We start from the raw sequence: 19,362 nt of genomic DNA on the forward strand, positions 1-19,362 counted from the left end.
ATTTCCCCAAAAGACATTAGAAGTAAGGTTCCGGTGCAAAATATTTTGTGTCCGGACACATGGACACAACGATAAATTACAAATATTGAATATAGTAATTCAGTATAGTAAAGGATTGATGTAATACGATTTAAAAATAAATTTATAAAAATTGTCATTATATTTTGATAATACCAATAGACTAGAATTATATTATTGAAACAAAATTCCAGTTGTCTATAGATAAAGGAAGATGTGGTGTGAGTGCCAATGAGACAACTCTCCATTCAAATAACAATTTAAAAAGTAAACCATTATAGGTTTAAGTACGGCCTTCAAAACGGAGCCTTGGCTCACACTGAACAACAAGCTATAAAGGGCCCCAAAATTACTAGTATAAAACCATTCAAACGGGAAAACCAACAGTCTAATCTATATAAACAAAACGAGAAACGAGAAACACGTATATATTACATAAACAAACGACAACTACTGTACATCAGATTCCTGACTTTAATAGGACAGGTGCAAACATTTGCAGCGGGATTAAACGTTTTAATGGATCCAAACCTTCTCCCTTTTTCTGAAACAATAGCATAACATCACAACATAGAAAAACATACGATAAAATATCAATTGGCAGACTTAACTCAATCAAAAAACGTATGATTACACAATGAACGAATAAATTTGATCTGCGATATCTGAATACAAATGCACAGTTAATTAAATATTAGAGACAAACATTCATGAACAAAAAGCTGACAAACAAATTCAAACACACTGAGAAATATTTAACCAATCAATGTTCACTTTAGAAAAAAGTTTATACAAATGTTGTAAGAATAAGTGAAAAATTGAGGATATTACAAATAATCAAAGCTGGTGTACAGACAAGATCCATATAAATAAAAAATAACAAAAAAGCATTATAAACAGTATCAACAGGTCGAATTAACAAGAAAATACGATTTGAGAGTACTCGCAGTTACTGACAGCTAGTTAAAAGCCAAAAACAATTAATAGTAAAAAATCATGCATCAGACACTAAAATCGATTAAAACACATCACAGGGATTTAGTATTTTAACGTCATTAATAGTCAAAGAAGACATGACTTGTGCAATGCCAAAAATAAATGTATCGACAGGTAGTAGTATAGTGAAGAGCGACTTCTATAGAAATAAAAGTTAACGTGTCTGTGTCTCTATACATCTCGTACTTATTCTTGTATAGACTGGTCTGGTGAGTATATATATTAAAAGTTATCCTATCAATATGACATAAATACAAATACAAATAAATACAAATATTTTATTGGCACAAACACAATTACAATAATTGGCAATGGCCCATACAACTGTTATACAAATAGTAATAATGCATAGAATATCAATAGGCATATTTCGAACAATATCATCGAACGATATCAATATCATCAACAGTAAATGATTAAAAAAAGATATATCAATTACATAGTTGGTCAAACAAAATAAGTATTGAAAATAACGACAATATTAATATGTAATATTATGAACAATGATTATTAGCAATTTTATAGAGTTTGTTCTGCTTTACGCAGGTTCAAACTGTCTGAGATGAAAGAGGAAGTTAATTTTAGGATTGTGTATGAATTATTATTTAATAAAAAGATTATATTATTTTCATGTTTTTGAAATTTTGTAGAATCAACAATTATATTTGAAACTTTATGGTAAAATATGTCCCTCTTAGTTGAGTATTTTTCACAATGTAAAAGAAAATGTTTTTCATTTTCAATTTGACCAGAATTACATACAGAGCAGTATCTCTCATTTCTGGGAATATTTAGATGTCTCCCTCTTTCAATCATCAGTGTATGAGCGCTTATACGGATCTTACATATTGCAGCTCTGTCACTTCTGTTTTTTTAATATATCAACATAGGGTGGTCTTCTGCCCATTATGTAGACACTTTTGAAAAAGTCTAACTTTTTGGATTCAAATATATTTGCAATTTGAATTTGCAAACATTGGTCATTAATTCTTTGTTTAATAGAATTTAAATTACCTTTAACATATAAATTTTACATAACAATTGTATTCATATAATTACAATTAATCACATAAAAATACAATTGTATTCATATAATTACAATTATATACATGAAATTACAATTATATACATGAAATTACAATTTTATTCATATAATTACAATTAATTACATACAATTACAATTAATTACATACAATTACAATTATTTACATACAATTACAATTGTATAAATATACAGCAGTTTCAATTGTGTATATATACAATTACATTTCACAGTCAAAATGCATAGGGTTAAAGTAATTTGATATTATTCATTGATAAATAGATATGAAGAATTAAATAGAAAACTGTATATCATGCTTAACTAAGCAATCTCAAGTTGTCTTAAAATACTATAATTTAATGCTTTTTGCTTTCAATGATATCATTGAATCATCATTTTGAAAAATGTACTTTTATAGGTTTTTATATAGAACAAGATGTGGGATGATTGATGATTTCCATGTAAAAGTATCCGTCAGAGACCAAAAAACGTAGATGTCACCGAACTGCCTTCATTAATTAGCAAACTATATAATCATAGCAAGCTATATATGAAAGGCATTCACAAATAAAATTTTGAAAACTGTAAACTTACATGATGCTCGATTTTTTATTGACAAGATATCTATAAATTAAAACATGTGTGGACACAGATCAATGCATGGGGATAGTGTGATTTTAATATGCGGCCGAGATATTATCTGGGAACCTTCATGCATGCCTGATTATGTGTATGGTTCTATTTATGTTCCTTTGTGGTGGTCATAACTTACTTTGTTTTGCTCTCAAAAACTGTAAATGAGTTGAGGGTCTTCCAGTATCCTAGTGAAAGATTTCGTTTACTGAATGCCAAAATTGTTTCTAAGAAGATGTTTAATGATTTTAAGTCAAGACAATACCTGGCGCTTGGGACTAGATGAGCTGAGAAGGTACACTCCTGTATTTTGTTTTGTTCTTTCTTCGAATATGTCTTCTCTTAGGCCTGGTCGAATTTGTAAAAAAAACAGATGACCAGCATGAAAATTACATAAATCAAGGATTTGTATAGTGACACTACACAAATCCTTGCATAAATCAAAGAACCTTTGTGAGCAACTGTTACAAAAGTCATCTGATAAAAAATTCTTGTGGATATGAACATTCTCATATCATGTCTTCATTAACTAAAACGTTTTATAAATCTTTGTTGTGCAGTTTCGGAGGGGTTTGGTCAACAAAGTGTTGTAGTAGTACATTTCTCAACATAATAAGTGACGTCAAAGGAGCTAAAATCATAGAAATAATTTGAAACATAATTTCCCGCCAATTGCACATCTTTAAAGTTTAATGCACTTAACGTTATCGTGGTGATATTTATTCGTTGAATAATAAAGAGTTTTCTAAATATACTGTCCAAAAATTACCCAAAGAAACTTACTCTAGGCTATAATTAGTCAATGATTTGAAAAACACTTTAATTTGATTGACTTCTCAAGCAATCTATGATCAACATACAGTATTCCGTATTGAGTCTGTTTCAGATGTTATAAGAAAATGGTCAACATTATATGGTGAACAGAATAATTTTAAGGTGCATATAATTGCCTGATGAGAAAATCTAACCTTGGACTTATATTCATGTTTGGTCAACTTTATTTTTTATGGCTACTAGGTCCCAACTAGAGAGTGTGTAGAATAATTGTTAGGTGCAGTGTGCAGGGGCGGATCTAGCCATATCAAATAGGGCAGTTCCCAAGAATCCCAACCCAGGGTAAAAAGGGGTGAGGGTTTCCCAACTATAGGCTACGATTCAAATGCATTGATAGTAAAAAAAAGAGGGGTTCCAACCCCCTCCCCCATGGACCTGCCACTAATGGATCATTGAAAATGTAAATGTTCTGTTACAATGGATTGAAACCTATATTATTGTTCATAACATAAAATTCAATTTCATCAGATTTTTAATACACAGGCAGGACAATCCCTATGCAGTCCAGTCCAAGTCATAAAAGCATTTTGGACAAATTTTTGAGAACCTTAAGTTTACTTTGAACACCTATTATTATTAGGGAAAATGACAAAGTATGGGTAACAGAGCTTTTTTCTTGATCAACTTATTTTTTCAAATTGTCAATTTTTTTTATAATTTATAAATGGAAAAAACAACTTTGTAAGTTTATTTGAGTTATCTCCCCTTATATCAGAAAGTTGGAAAAATACATTCAAACAATGAAATGTTTGATTTTCTATTTATTTTACAGTATTTTACTGATAGTGATACCAGCAGCGGTAGTAGTGACGTTATATTATTTCTAAAAAGCTTTATATTTAAGAAGGTGGAAGAACTGGATGCTTCATACTTTGTGTATAGATGCCTCATGTTAAGAAGTTTCCCTCAGCTACATGTCCAATGTCCTGGACCTTATTTTCATGGTTCAGTGACTACTTGAAAAAAAAGTTAAGATTTTTTGAAATGTTAAATTCTTTCTTATTATAAGTTATGGCATAACTATATTTGGTATTTGAATTGTGTACTTGTAAGGTCCTTATGCCTGTTAGACAGTTTTCACTAGACCTCGACCTCATTTCATTGATCAGTGAACATGGTTAAGTTTTTATAGTCGTGTCCATATCTCAAATATTTATGCAATAGGTCTACTATATTTGTTGTATAGAATGAATGTAAGGTGTACATGTTTAGCCAGCAGGTATCATCTGACCTCATTTTCATGGTTCAGTGGTCAATGTCAAGTTTTTGAGTTTTAGTCTTTTTTCTAATACTATATGCAAAAGTTCAACTATATTTGGTGTATGGAAATGATCTATATGTCAGTTGCAAAGGTTTAATTTGACCTTGACCTCATTTCCGCGGTTCATTGCTCAGTGTAAATTTTTTGTGTTTTGGTCTGTTTTTCTTAAACTATAAGCAAAAGGTAAACTATATTTGTTGTATGGAAGAATTGTTAGCTGTACATGTCTGCCAGTTACCTCATTTTCATGGTTCATTGGTCAATGTTTAGTTCTTGGTTAATGTTAAGTTTATGTGACAGTTGTAATAAAGCTATATATTTAGGACTATTCAGTTTAATTGAAGTCTGGAGCTGGCATGTCAGTTAACTGCTAGTAGTCTGTTGTTATTTATGTATTATTGTCATTTTGTTTATTTTCTTTGGTTACATCTTCTGACATCAGACTCGGACTTCTCTTGAACTGAATTTTAATTAGCATATTGTTATGTGTTTACTTTTCTACATTGGTTAGAGGTATAGGGGGAGGGTTGAGATCTCACAAACATGTTTAACCCCGCCGCATTTTTGCGCCTGTCCCAAGTCAGGAGCCTCTGGCCTTTGTTAGTCTTGTATTATTTTAATTTTAGTTTCTTGTGTACAATTTGGAAATAAGTATGGTGTTCATTATCACTAAACTAGTATATATTTGTTTAGGGGCAAGCTGAAGGACGCCTCCGGGTGCGGGAATTTCTCGCTACATTGAAGACCTGTTGGTGACCTTCTGCTGTTGTTTTTTTATTTGGTCTGGTTGTTGTCTCTTTGACACATTCCCCATTTCCATTCTCAATTTTATTAAAATTATATCAATGATTAGTAAAGAAGGCGAGACAATTCAGCATGTGCACTCTTGTTATTAATGACTTTAAGTATTAATATTCCCCAAAACAATTCAATGAAACACTTTGGACATGGACTGAAACAGCAAAATTTTCTTGAAATTACCAATTCAGGGGCAGCAACCTAATAACGGGTTGTGTGATTCATCTGAAAATAGATCTTGACCTGATAAACACTTTTACTCCATGTCATATTTGCTGTAAATGCTTTGGTTTTTGAGTTATAAGCCAAAATCTGCATTTTACCCCTATGTTCTATTTTTAGCTGTGGTGGCCATCTTGGTTGGTATGCCGGGTCACCGGACACAATTTTTAAACTAGATACCCCAATGATGATTGTCGCCAAGTTTGGTTAAATTTGGCCCAGTAGTTCCCGAGAAGAAGATTTTTGTAAAAGTTTACGGATGACAAACGCCAAGTGATGAGAAAAGCTCACTTGGCCCTTTGGGCCAGGTGAGCTAAAAAAACAAGAAACTAGAAACACGTATAAATTATATAAACAAACGACTGCTGTACGTCAGAAAAGTTCATATCTGTGAGTTTTAAGGAATAATATGCATAACAGAAAAAAACCACAATTATAAGATCGTAACAATTTATTAAAAAATGGACGGTCACTAATATCACAGTCAATCCAAATAAAAAGAATGTAAAAGTAGTCTTTAACAAATATAAATATGAATATCTAAGTTAATTTTCTTCAATTTGAAAATATTGAAATCTTTATAAAACTTACATAATAAATAAATAAATAATTCTCTTCATAATATGCAAATATTCAAAACAATTAAAGAAATGTGCAATATTTTTCTGATTTTAAATTCTTATTTTAGGCATTCAAAAGTGGATTTAATTTTAAGTAAACAATGCAATAGGAATATTTTTTTGCATAATTCCATCTAAAACAAAACAAATGAAGTACAAGAACATCTGATTTTGTAAAAAACAATTATCTTATTTATTTCCTTTTTTCACCAAATAAATTTGATGTTCAACTTTAATAAGTGTCTCAAAAGACAATTATAATCTTTTTTCACTTCTGACAAGCAATATCTATTTTAAGCAGACTTTCAAAATATTCTCTCAGGTTATTTTTATTCTTGTGGAAACCAATACAAGTACATTGTTTGAAGAGAATAAGTGGTATAATTGTCAATTTTGTTGATATAACTTTTGATTGTATAAAGTGAAGCGTTGGAATCTTTCAAGTAATGGCTAGATGTTATATTCTATAATTTTTAAATTAATTTGTCTCTATAATTTATGTCTGTGTATTTTCTGTTGATTCTGTCTTGTCAGTTTTATCCTCTACATCTGAAACAACATATGCCCTCAACATGACCTTGACTTGTTCTGTAATGTCTCCTTTCAAGGTTAAGATTATACTGGCTTCAACTGGCTCATTTGGCTGCAAAGAAAGTTTGAAACATTTGGTTTATTTTGATACTGTAGAGATAAAACACCAAGAAAGTTGTAATATCTATTTATAATAGTACAAGGGCTTAAGATTTATTAAGTTTAATTTCAATGTTCCCATGAAAATTTGTTCATTCACTCACGGCTGTATTCCTTTTTGGGCACGCCTAAACCCCCCCCCCCCCCCCAAAAAAAAACCCCAAAACAACCCCAGACCTTGCCAATATTTGTTTATTCCTACAGTACAAAAACTGACAACTTTTTCAGAGACATATAAACAAATGAATTTGGATTCTTTTTCATAATCCAAATGATAAATGTTGAAGATTGAAAAGCAATTAAAATTAGTTTAATAAAAATAAATCTGGTAAAATCCCTCTAAAGATTCTTAATGATAGAGATGAAGAAATAATCTAACAATGATACCCAAACACCATATTCTATATCCTTTAAAAGTTTTTCCTTCACATTTAAGTATTTCTTGTATAAATTTTTCATGATGGCTCAAATATGGCTTTTTTTGGGGCAAAATTAAACATATTCCTGCCTTATGCGTAAGTCATATAATCTTGATTTTACAACTACAATTCATATAAAGCTAGCAAGCTCCAGTTCTTAGTAATAAGACCTAAATTAAAATATTGTTTGTTTCCCCAATTTCGACCCTGCCAAGCCAGGTGTGGGTAGGTTAGGTAGGGAAATAATTTTATTTTTACAAAAAGCTTGAACATTATCACATGATCCTGCAAGCCTTAAAATCCAAAATGAATAAAATAATATTTGACTTAGTTTTGACAATAAAACTTTATGAGCAGCACCAATTTTGCAGGGTCGGTCGGAATTGGGGAAACAAACAATATTTTATTTTAGGCCCATACTAAGATATATAAAGTAATATCCGAAAACAGTCTCAGTATTTAATATAATTGTATGTGTAGATCTAATTGCTACTTTCAAGTTTGCAACCCTTGACCCAAGTTCTTGCTGAACTGGACCTTTATTTTTTTTTCATTTTGTGGTATCTGACATTTTCTCATGTGAAGTCAAAACATTCATCAATGTTTGATACGTCCTCTAATAGCAGACAAATAATATAAAGGTATATTATTGTCTTGACTCTTCTTTGGATTATTCACATGTCAAATTTAGTAATAATGGTTAATGTGAACTAAATTACGTGAACATTCTTGGTATATTTTGCTGTGAATTCATTTAAGGGGTTGTAAAGCATTCATGCAGGATTGTTTTACGATTTTCACATGAATTAAGATTTAAGCTCATTAACAAAAATGTTGTTTATACATGTACATCATACTTACAAAAATGTATAGTTTTTGGGACCAACAGAATTTCAGTTACCAAAAGTTTATGTTTTTCTAAATATTGTAAAAAAATTTCTCTAGTCTAGCCTCTTAATCAAATACTTTATTTATAGAACATTATCAAAAAGTCCTTTCCAAATTAATCATATTCCCACCAATTAATTTATGAGCAAATAAAAAGCAAAAATATTCCATTATTATATAAATGTATAATATCATTAAACATGCTCTTTATAAACCCAGATCTATATATAACTACATGAGACTAAGGTAGCCTGTATACCGGTCCAGCTCTACTGGTACCTTACCTTATCATCAAACTGAACCTAAATACAAACTTACAGCATCATAACATAGATATTCACAAACAATAATGTTAACCACTGTGGATCCAGTTTTTTCCATTGATACATTGTAACAATTTTTGTGGATTGAAGAAAAATTGTGTTTCTGTGGATACTTATGATTTTGCAAAATTTTCATTAAAAACTATTGGAAATTCATTTTTCCTTAAACATTTTGTATTTACAAACAAAATCCATGAAAAATTCGCATTAAGCAAATGATTATGAATCCACAGTAGCCTTTAAATATTTATTTTATATTTCCACACTTCTCTGTAAACAAGATTTACCAGTTAAAAATTAATGGCGAGTCTAACCAGAACACAAGATTACAGTTCAGCTGAAATGTTTATACAGAAAAACTTTTACAATAATTTTGAATTACAATTATCCAAAGGCCATTCTTTATTGTTTTCAAAAGGCAAGCAATTGATTTACAAACTATTATCAAGAAGGTTTGTTGCCTTAATGACCCTTATATAATACAATCACAGTGACTATCTGAAGTATTTGTATACATACATCATGACCTGCAGGTGGAGACCAGGTGACAGTGACTGGTTTCAGGTTTCCTGCCTCTACCATACCCTGTTAAATAAACAACAAAATGTATTTCTATTAAAAAAATAATGGTATGAGAGATGTTTTTTCTATGAAAGAAATTGGTATACTTATAAGTTCAGTTCCATAAAAGTTAAATGCATTTTTTTTTTATTTCTAAGGAATAGTCAAATGATACATGGGATTTAGCTGACAGAATCATTTTTACATGTATTCTTAACTGTCAATAGTTGTCTAATTTAAAAAATATATCCTTGATACACATCAAATCCATGGTGAAAATAAACTAGAGGCTCTAAAGAGCCTGTGTCGCTCACCTTGGTCTATGTGAATATTAAACAAAGGACGCAGATGGATTCATGACAAAATCGTGTTTTTGTGATGGTGAAGTGTTTGTACATCTTATTTTACTGAACATTCTTGCTGCTTACAATTATTTCTATCTATATTGAACTTGGCCCAGTAGTTTCAGTGGAAAATGTTAGTCAAAATTTACAAATTTCAGGAAAATTGTTAAAAATTGACTATAAAGGGCAATTACTCCTAAAGGGGTCAACTGACCATTTTGGTCATTTTAACTTATTTGTAGATCTTACTTAACTGAACATTATTGCAGTTTACAGTTTATCTCTATCTATAATAATATTCAAGCTAATAACCAAAAACAGCAAAATTTCCCTAAAATTACCAATTCAGGGGCAGCAACCCAACAATGGGTTGTCTGATTCATCTGAAAATTTTAGGGCAGATAGATCTTGATCTGATAAACAGTTAAACCTTATGCGATTAGCTCTAAATGCTTTGGTTTTTGAGTTATAAGCCAAAAACTGCATTTTACCACTATGTTCTATTTTTAGCCATGGCATCCATCTTGGTTGGTTGACCGTGTCACGCCACACATTTTTTAAACTAGATACCCCAAAGATGATTGTGGTCAAGTTTGGTTTAATTTGGCCCGGTAGTTTCAGAGGAGATTTTTGTAAAAGATTACTAAGATTAACGAAAAATGGTAACAAATTGACTATAAAGGGCAATAACTCCTAAAGGGGTCAACTGACCATTTTGGTTATGTTATCTTATTTGTAGATCTTACTTTGCTGAACATTATTGCTGTTTACAGTTTATCTTTATCTATAATAACATTCAAGATAATAACCAAAAAACGCAAAATTTCCCTAAAATTACCAATTCAGGGGCAGCAACCCAAATAAGGGTCATCCAATTCATCTGAAAATTTCAGGGCAGATAGATCTTGACCTGATGAACAATTTAATTCCTTTTCAGATTGCTGTAAATGCTTTGGTTTATGAGTTACAAGCCAAAAACTGCATTTTACCCCTATGTTCTTTTTTTAGCCATGGCGGCCATGTTGGTTTGTTTGACGGGTCACGCCACACATTTTTTAAACTAGATACCCCAATGATGATTGTGGCCAAGTTTGGTATAATATGGCCTGGCAGTTTCAGAGGAGAAGATTTTTGTAAAAGATTACTAAGATTAACGAAAAATGGTTAAAAATTGACTATAAAGGGCAATAACTCCTAAAGAGGTCAACTGACCATTTTGGTCATGCTGACTTATTTGTAGATCTTACTTTGCTGAACATTATTGCTGTTTACAGTTTATCTCTATCTACAATAGTATTCAAGATAATAAGCGAAAACGGACAAAATTTCCCTTAAATTACCAATTTAGGGGCAGCAACCCAACAAGAGGTTGTCCGATTCATCTAAAAATTTCAGGGCAGATAGATCTTGACCTGATTAACAATTTAACCATGTCAGATTTGCTCTAAATGCTTTGGTTTTTGAGTTATAAGCCAAAAACTGCATTTTACCCCTATGTTCTATTTTTAGCCATGGCGGTCATCTTGGTTGGTTTGGCGGGTCACGCCACACATTTTTTAAACTAGATACCCCAATGATGATTATGTCCAAGTTTGATTTAATTTGGCCCAGTAGTTTTTGAGGAGAAGATTTTTGTAAAAGTTAACAACGATGACGCCGGACGCCGGACGCCAAGTAATGAGAAAAGCTCACTTGGCCCTTCGGGCCAGGTGAGCTAAAAAGACATGTGAAATCTCCAAATTTAACCATACCCATGTGCAAAGCCAAGCAATCATTTTTAGTTCTATACTTGATAGAACTAATCTTCTAAAAACTCAACCAACGTGTACACATGTGCACATGTACCAAAAAACATTGTGTTTAACTTCTTTCATGTAATTTAATAAACTTTTGTATTTTGTATCTATGAACTTATATATCTTTTCATTTTTCTTTAGACAAACATCAATATATATAACACAGTCACTTTAAAAAAAATATCATGTGCATCAAAAAACAAAACAAATTCGTAATATAATTGTGTACTTTTAATCCTGATACAGCTTAAAAATAAAATAAGACTGCTTAGAAGTGGGTGCAATGCCTATTGAATGCTAGTATCCAGCGACATTTTTTCGTGAAACCCAATAAAAGCTAAATAAAATCAGCTACCTTAACATTCTTAGTCCTGGTATACTCGTAAACCTATGATATAATCTGATGCATTAAATAAATATTCATCATCAAATTAATAAATGATGATACATAATCCACAAAACAACAGTGAACAGCCGTTCAAAGCAACTTAAAAAATTCTGTTTAAATGAATATCTGAATAAAACAAGAATGTTTTTCTATATAGTTAACCCATTACCATGTTTTATGAATCACAAAGTAAGGATCTGAACCCTAAGGTATCACATGTTTTTTTAAAGTTCACATCATAATGAACTAGTGTAGTAACTTTCAAGTTGATGTGATTACAACTGCATTGTAAATTATCATAAAGCAAAACTTTAATCTGATAAGGAACCAATAAACTGATGGACTGACACAGGAATACAGAAACGAGAAACATAGTGCCACTGAAGTGGCAGTTTTATTACAGGAAAGGGATTATAAACAAAAAACAGTGATCGCAAGTGCAACTGAAATGGCGATTAAGAATTCCAATTTCAAACATTGAGTCAATGAAATGACAGAATTTATTTCTGTTAAATATAGGTTTTGTCCTAAATCCCAATTACTCGTTTAGGACGTATAGCTTTCAGTGTAGGACAAGACTGGCAAATATGATAATTTCCGGAACACTGGTGCCACACCATCTCCTTTTTAAGACTAGGCATAAAAAACAAAACACATTCCCAGGGATAAATCTATCAATGATGTTACATATTCTGACTTGTCATGAAATTGATAGCAAGATTTCAGTTTATATTTTGGCTGTTGCCTATTCTATGATTCAACTTAGTGATACAGACTTCAATTCTGTTTTGTATGAGACATTGGAAAAATAATATGGCATTAACTTTCTACTTACCCTTTGTGGATCTATATTAAAACCTTTTGATGTTATAGCTTGCACATTCTCAAACTGGAATTCACCATTCTATAAATAGACAAAATAAAATCTACCTTAATTTCCAATTCAATCATGCTTTTTTGCTGTAAAACATTTCAACCAATTATTTTGTACATATTTCCATTAAAGTTGATTATTCTAATAAGACTAACACGTGTTCAACTGCTGTTTTTTTTGCAAAAGAACTGATATATAAATAGCAAACTTGGCTCAAGCTGAAATAACCTGATGATTTTTTTAAATAAATAAAATTAAAAGACAATATAAATAACCCTTTATCATGGTAACTTTCATTTAACTTCAAATTGCACCCTTAGCCCAAAACACATGTGTAACATGAGCCTCTTTTTAGTGTTTTATATTGCTTATCCCCCAAATATTAAACTCATGCAATTGTGCTGTTCCTGACATTAAAAAGTTGAATTGTGACAATTTTTTTCTAAGAAAACAACATTCTGACTTCAAAGTCAAAAGAAAGAGACATTCAATGATACAATAAAAGATCACTTTAAAATTTGTACAGTTCTCCTGTAGATGTCAGCTAAAGAGAGAAGAAACACTTTTTAAACAGACTTTGTTGAGTTGTTAAAAAATTTAAATGAACATATTCAAAACATGTGGCTTCTTTTCTAAAAAAAGTTTGAACAAAGTATGAAACAATTTCTAAAAACAATTATCATTTCAAAACTGACCAGTTTCCCCAATTGATTTTTAAAGTAACCATGACCAAATTATTGAAGAACTTAATAGCATTTAGCTTGCAAAATATCACATTGATATATGTCAAAAGTAAGATTAGAAGTAAATGTAAATGCAAATTTAATCAGAACTACTCATGCATAAAATGTAGGTTATAATAATCCAAATGTTGAAATGTGATAATTTCATGAGAGGATCCTTGCTGGAATAAATGACTTTAACAGAATAGAAAAAAAGATAATCCTTCGAAGAACTAGAAACAATATTTGCATTCAAACATACACAAACAAATAACTGAAAATTCCATTGTATATAGAACTACTCTAAACAAAGCAGAATCTTACCCCGTTAAACTTCTGTTATAAAATTATAATACTATGTTATAGTGCAAATACATGTATATGGAATATTTTTTTTCTCCTAAAATAATTCTACAATAGCGACTGAAACTAAATTATAATAGCAAGGTAAAAGAGTATAATGGCAAATGCTCAATGATTTTAAATGAAAAAAAATGTTATAAAAATATATAATTTCAATGGAAAGCATTCTGATGGAGGTCTCCGAATTCATATAAATCAAGATTAAAAAAAAATCAAATTGTATCATAAGTAATCAAGATTAAAAAAAAATCAAATTGTATCATAAGTTTTCTTATCAAAGACTAAGAGTAATAAAGATTGCATTACCAAGGTTGCAATAACATGCAAAAAAAATAAATATTCAAATTATAAAATTATAATGAATGTCACATTATGATGAACTACTGAGTCTTGAAAATAAATGTAAAATATATAGCAAGAAGCATATCTACACCAATGATAACAAAGTTGTCACCTTTCTATGTCCCTAAAGTGAATCAACAAAGCATAATAGTCAATCTATGTGGAAAAACAGCAACCAGAATTTTTTTATTTTAAGTAAATAAATTAATGAACAATAAAAAATAAGGCATACTTAAATTAACAAAGAATTTAAAAATAAAGGATATTGAAGTTGAAATGGATTCACTATATAAGAGGATGTTTATGACATACCTTAAGAAATGGATAGAAACAGAATCTTAACTTAATAGGATATGCAGACATGTAAAAGGTGAATATATCCAAGGGTAAAACGTACTGCATATCTCAGACAAATTGCATGACACTGGGCATAAAAATTGATGAAAAACAGGATGAAAAATTTATAACAATTAATACATATCAATATAAAAAAGTTTAAAAAAAAGATTCCATCCAGTAAATAAATTTCTACAGAAAATACAACATTTTTCACATTCCCTAACCTTAATGAAGTTTTTACAATAAAAAAGATATAAAACAGAAGAAAAAACTATGTTCAGGGGAGATAACTTACCTTTCCTTTGACTTCCTGTTAGATAACACAAGATTTGATTACATATTAGTCAAACAATCACACTGTTATATGTAGAAACACCATTATATGTAATTAGCCTTACATCAATAAGCTTTAGCCTCTCAAGCTGTTTTTAAATGATATTGGACACGTCTGGACCTTGTATCTTTTCACAAAAGTGCACATATACATAGCTTTACAGTTTTCATAAATTGATTACACAGCCATTTAAAGTCTCTTTAAGAAATACGCAGAAATGATTAAAAAGACTGCCTGAGAAGCAAGACCTTATTTTGTCTGGAATTGTGTTAATAATTACAATATCACAATATGGTTATAGCATACAAAGTATGGATAATGTTAATGAAAACTGTGAGGAGTTTGGAGTAATTACATTAAAACTGATAAGATTTTTTCACAAAATATTTTCTTATATTCATTTTATAAAGATATATAATAAAACATGTACATTTTTAAATTAAGGAAAGAACAGGAAGTTAGCTTGGAAAACCTGCTTCTTAAACATAGTTTGCATAAATCTGATACTATTTTGTCAACTGGTCAAAATTTTACTCAGAACATGAGTTCTGTATCAATATATAATGTGAAGTTCATGCAACAATGTTAATAAAAACAGATATTATACAAGCAAAAAGAGAAACAAACACTGATCCAGGTATATACATGGCACAAGAAAATGTTTTCCAAACCATATTTGCAAGTATGATTTCTAAAGAACTAATGTACAGTAATAATATTTGCCAAATAAATTAGTATCAAAATAGAAATGAATGATCTATGGAAATATAAAAAAAATAAACAAACAGACTAATTAATTATTGAACCCTTGTATTCTTTTTCATAGTTCCCCACTTGCTCATTAGCTTGCTAATCATTTTCTTTCCACCATGCATGTTAAAATGGACCAATCTTAACACAAGGATTAAGGAAAGTATTGTCCGGTGATATACCAACACTTATCGTACCTTTTTCTGACTGACTGCCATTGTCCTGACACAGCCCACATATATCTCTCTGGAACCTGGTACAAATTCTGATTCTTTGGCTATGCTCCTAACACTAAATAATACTGATGGTAATATGCCCTTTAATTCTAAAAAAATAAATATAAACCATGTTTAAAATGATAAAAGCATTTTTTCAATGAATTCATTTTAATTGATACACAATCAAATTTGCCCCAAAAAATTCAGGCAAGTAAACCTTGGTTTCATTCTACATAATTATGCAAATATGACCATTCCGGTCCATTAATTGTAAAATGACCTCATGGTCCATCTAATTTTCTTCACATCTGCACATTGCTTTGAAGCCTTTTGTCAACAGATGATTTCTGTCATAATAAAATAAAATAAAGACTGAGCTAGTTATCAAGTGGAATGACTGAAAAATTATAAGCTTTACAATCTAATAAAAAAAAATACATTTCACATCAACTTTCATTTAAATGAATAGAATTTATTGTATGGTAGAAACAGTTGTAATTACAATTTCCATTATTACATCTGTATAGATCTTTGTATCATGTACAGACCGAACTAGGTGACAATTCTATACTTATGTTTTACAAACCTTCTTCTTCTAATGTTGAGGGTGGATTTTCTGATAATGATTCCACATTAACTGTAGTTTCATCCACACCATGGACAAACATAACATTTTTCTTGGCCATGCCTTTTATTTGGAAGGAGTGAGATTCTTTCTGTAAAATCAAAGTCACTTGGTTATAAAAAAAAAATCTAAATGGTAACAGGCATACTTAGTTTAAATACTCTAAATATTCTTCATTAGTAATAATTTTATACATTGGATACACCATGTAAGAAGACAATTTTTTTGTAGGAGAGGTGAAATATCTGACATAATAGACTAACTTGAAAGCTATTTTAAATACAACAAGTGAAACTGCGAGCTACTGCTCACTGATGATACCCACGCCGCAAGTGGATAATATAAATAGTGTAAAAATATGCAACAGGAAGTTGTCGAGTAATGAATCTGAAAACGCATCACACAGTTTAGCTGACTTATATAAATCCTGAAACCAAATTTCAGAAATCCTTGTATTGTAGTTCCTGAGAAAAATGTGACGAAAATTTTCAAACCTGGCTGTTATGTGTAAAAAAATGTAAGTGTTCGGTTAACAGGAAGTCGATAAATGATGAATCTGAAAACGCATCACACGGTATGGCTGACATATATAAATGTTGATACCAAATTACAGAAATGGTGGATGTGTAGTTCCTGAGAAAAATGTGAATGAAAGTTTCAAACCTGGCTGTTATGTGTAAAAAAATGTAAGTGTTCGGTAAACAGGAAGTCAATGAATGATGAATCTGAAAACGCATCACACGGTATGGCTGACATATATAAATGTTGATACCAAATTACAGAAAGGGTGGATGTGTAGTTCCTGAGAAAAATGTGACGAAAGTTTCATGGGACGGATTGACTGACAGACGGACGGTACGACTGACGGATGGACGGACGGACGGACTGACAGACAGAGGTAAAACAGTATACCCCCCCTTTTTTAAAGCGGGGTTTAACTACTACCAGAAGCATAATTCAGATTCACGAAACAGAACACATGACAACAGATGTTGTTAAAAGAAGTCTCAAGTAATGTGTATAATATCTTGAAATACACTTTTCAACAAGTGAAAATTCAAAGCTGAAACTTTTAATTGGTGTCCTTTTTTTTCAAAATAATTTTGAAAATGCTTTTTTTGGTGATTGCAAATTTAAAAAAACAACAACCCAGAAACCAAATATTTAGCAAATGAAAAAGGCTGTTTTTATTTTTTTTTTATCTTGAATCTATACAAAACATCCTTTCTTTTCCATTCTTTGTTTATAGCACCGTTTTTAAACATAAGAATATATCATGGCTCATACCTTTCCAAATAATTCTATTTTAACAAAATCAGAATAATGGTCACTAGGATGATCTGGGGCAAAGGTCACTGTTACTTCTTGGGTTGCCCCTGGTGCTATTCGACCTTCTGACGGCACCAAGTCAAATATATTTTGACCATTGTTGTTCTGTGTGCCTAGAAAATATTATATACAGTAAAATAAAATGTTAAAATATATGATATTTTATGAAAGCACTAGATGTAAAATTTTGTATGAGAAATAAGCAGTTATCTCTATTTCTAGAGACCATAGTTTCTCTTGTATTCTTGAAGTTCACTATGCTTATATGATCTTATATAGTGTATATAACTCATTGACGGGAAAAACAACAATAAAATAAACATGAGAATTTAAGTACAATGTATAATTCATTGAAACAAAGTTCTTAATCATAACTTATATAATTTTGGAATATTAATTAAATCACAAAAATTATCACAGGAGGTGCATTGGATAGATATCAACCTTATGCAAGTTTACATGAACATTTGTGTAAGAATTTGATAATTTTTTGTAACATTTAAATACGAAATTATGTTGGTCTGTTTTGTGGGGTTCTTATAACAACTTACAAACAGTTACAGACTTTTCTGAAATGTACAGGACTATTCATTGGTTGCTTTTTTGAAATACATACCAACTAAACTTTTCATCTTTTCGTCTGGTTTTATAAATGAAGGCAATTCTTGACTTTTAGCATGCCGCAATAAAGACAGACTTTCTAACTTTATAGAATAATCTATGGATAGTGATGAGGAATTCTGCATCTGAAAGAAGAAAAATAAATCTTTGGTTAGTTGTCACTTTTTCAGCTGATACATCATACTTAATTCTTTTATCAGATTTGATTAAATAGCTGATATACTGCCAGTCTGGTTGTTTTTCATGAGGATTTTTTTGGTGGTTATTTTGTTGATTTCCATAACTGTATAAAATAGTTTGTGCTCATGAATAAAATACACACCATGAATATATGGATAAATTCAAATATTTTGATTTAATGTTTATGATTACATATTTTTTTATTAATTTAAAAACAATGCATTATCTAATATGAAACATGAAAACTGGAATAATAATATTTAAACTGCAAATAAATAATTTCAAAATAAATAATTTTATTATGACTTATAGAATACCTTAAATGTTCTTTCTAAGTATTCTCCAGCTAAAACAGCACCAATATCAAATACACCATTTTCTGTGGGCATGTCAAGGTTAATAATTGGGTTGACACCCTCACCCATCACTGTCACATGTAAAACTGAGGTTCCACTGTTAATTTGTAGCACTTCATGAAACTAAAACAAAAATGTTAAATGTTCACTAATCATTACAAAAATGTTTCTACACTCCTTCCTCTATTGAAATTACAGTACTATAAATAAAATTAATCAAAACAGTTATAAATGTAAAGCTGATTTTAGGTGATATAAAAATGGTAAACAAATAGTAAAGTCATTTATCCAAGCCCCTTCCAAATATGTGCTTTGCATAAGAATACACAAAAAATGCAGACTTTGAAGATGAGATACTTCAATGCTGCAGTGTACATGGTTTTACTGAAGTATGACTCCATCAATCCCTTATATTATCCCCTTTACATAGGAGTCAATACTGCTGTCCGTCTCAATTGCTGTTTCACAAGTATTAA

General features: G+C 30.4%; 1 protein-coding gene across 4 annotated transcripts in view; it reads right to left on the reverse strand.

The window, feature by feature from the left end:
- Positions 1-6,881: 6,881 nt before the first annotated feature.
- LOC134693837 (cilia- and flagella-associated protein 74-like) overlaps positions 6,882-19,362 on the reverse strand; it is a 53,645-nt gene continuing 41,164 nt past the window's right edge. For 2 of the 4 annotated variants that reach the window (XM_063554769.1, XM_063554767.1), the window contains 9 exons: positions 18,848-19,009; positions 18,346-18,475; positions 17,688-17,842; positions 16,362-16,491; positions 15,755-15,882; positions 14,769-14,783; positions 12,669-12,737; positions 9,264-9,329; positions 6,882-7,067 (listed from right to left, as the gene is read on the reverse strand). In XM_063554769.1, coding sequence (XP_063410839.1) covers positions 6,921-7,067; positions 9,264-9,329; positions 12,669-12,737; positions 14,769-14,783; positions 15,755-15,882; positions 16,362-16,491; positions 17,688-17,842; positions 18,346-18,475; positions 18,848-19,009 — 1,002 coding nt within the window. In that variant the 3' untranslated portion in view covers positions 6,882-6,920. Of the gene's footprint in view, positions 7,068-9,263; positions 9,330-11,767; positions 11,834-12,668; positions 12,738-14,768; positions 14,784-15,754; positions 15,883-16,361; positions 16,492-17,687; positions 17,843-18,345; positions 18,476-18,847; positions 19,010-19,362 lie in introns of those variants that run through there. The other 2 variants (XM_063554768.1, XM_063554770.1) reach the window with 2 other exon arrangements.

Source organism: Mytilus trossulus, chromosome 12 (genome assembly GCF_036588685.1).
Source record: "Mytilus trossulus isolate FHL-02 chromosome 12, PNRI_Mtr1.1.1.hap1, whole genome shotgun sequence".
Lineage (NCBI taxonomy): Eukaryota > Metazoa > Mollusca > Bivalvia > Mytilida > Mytilidae > Mytilus > Mytilus trossulus.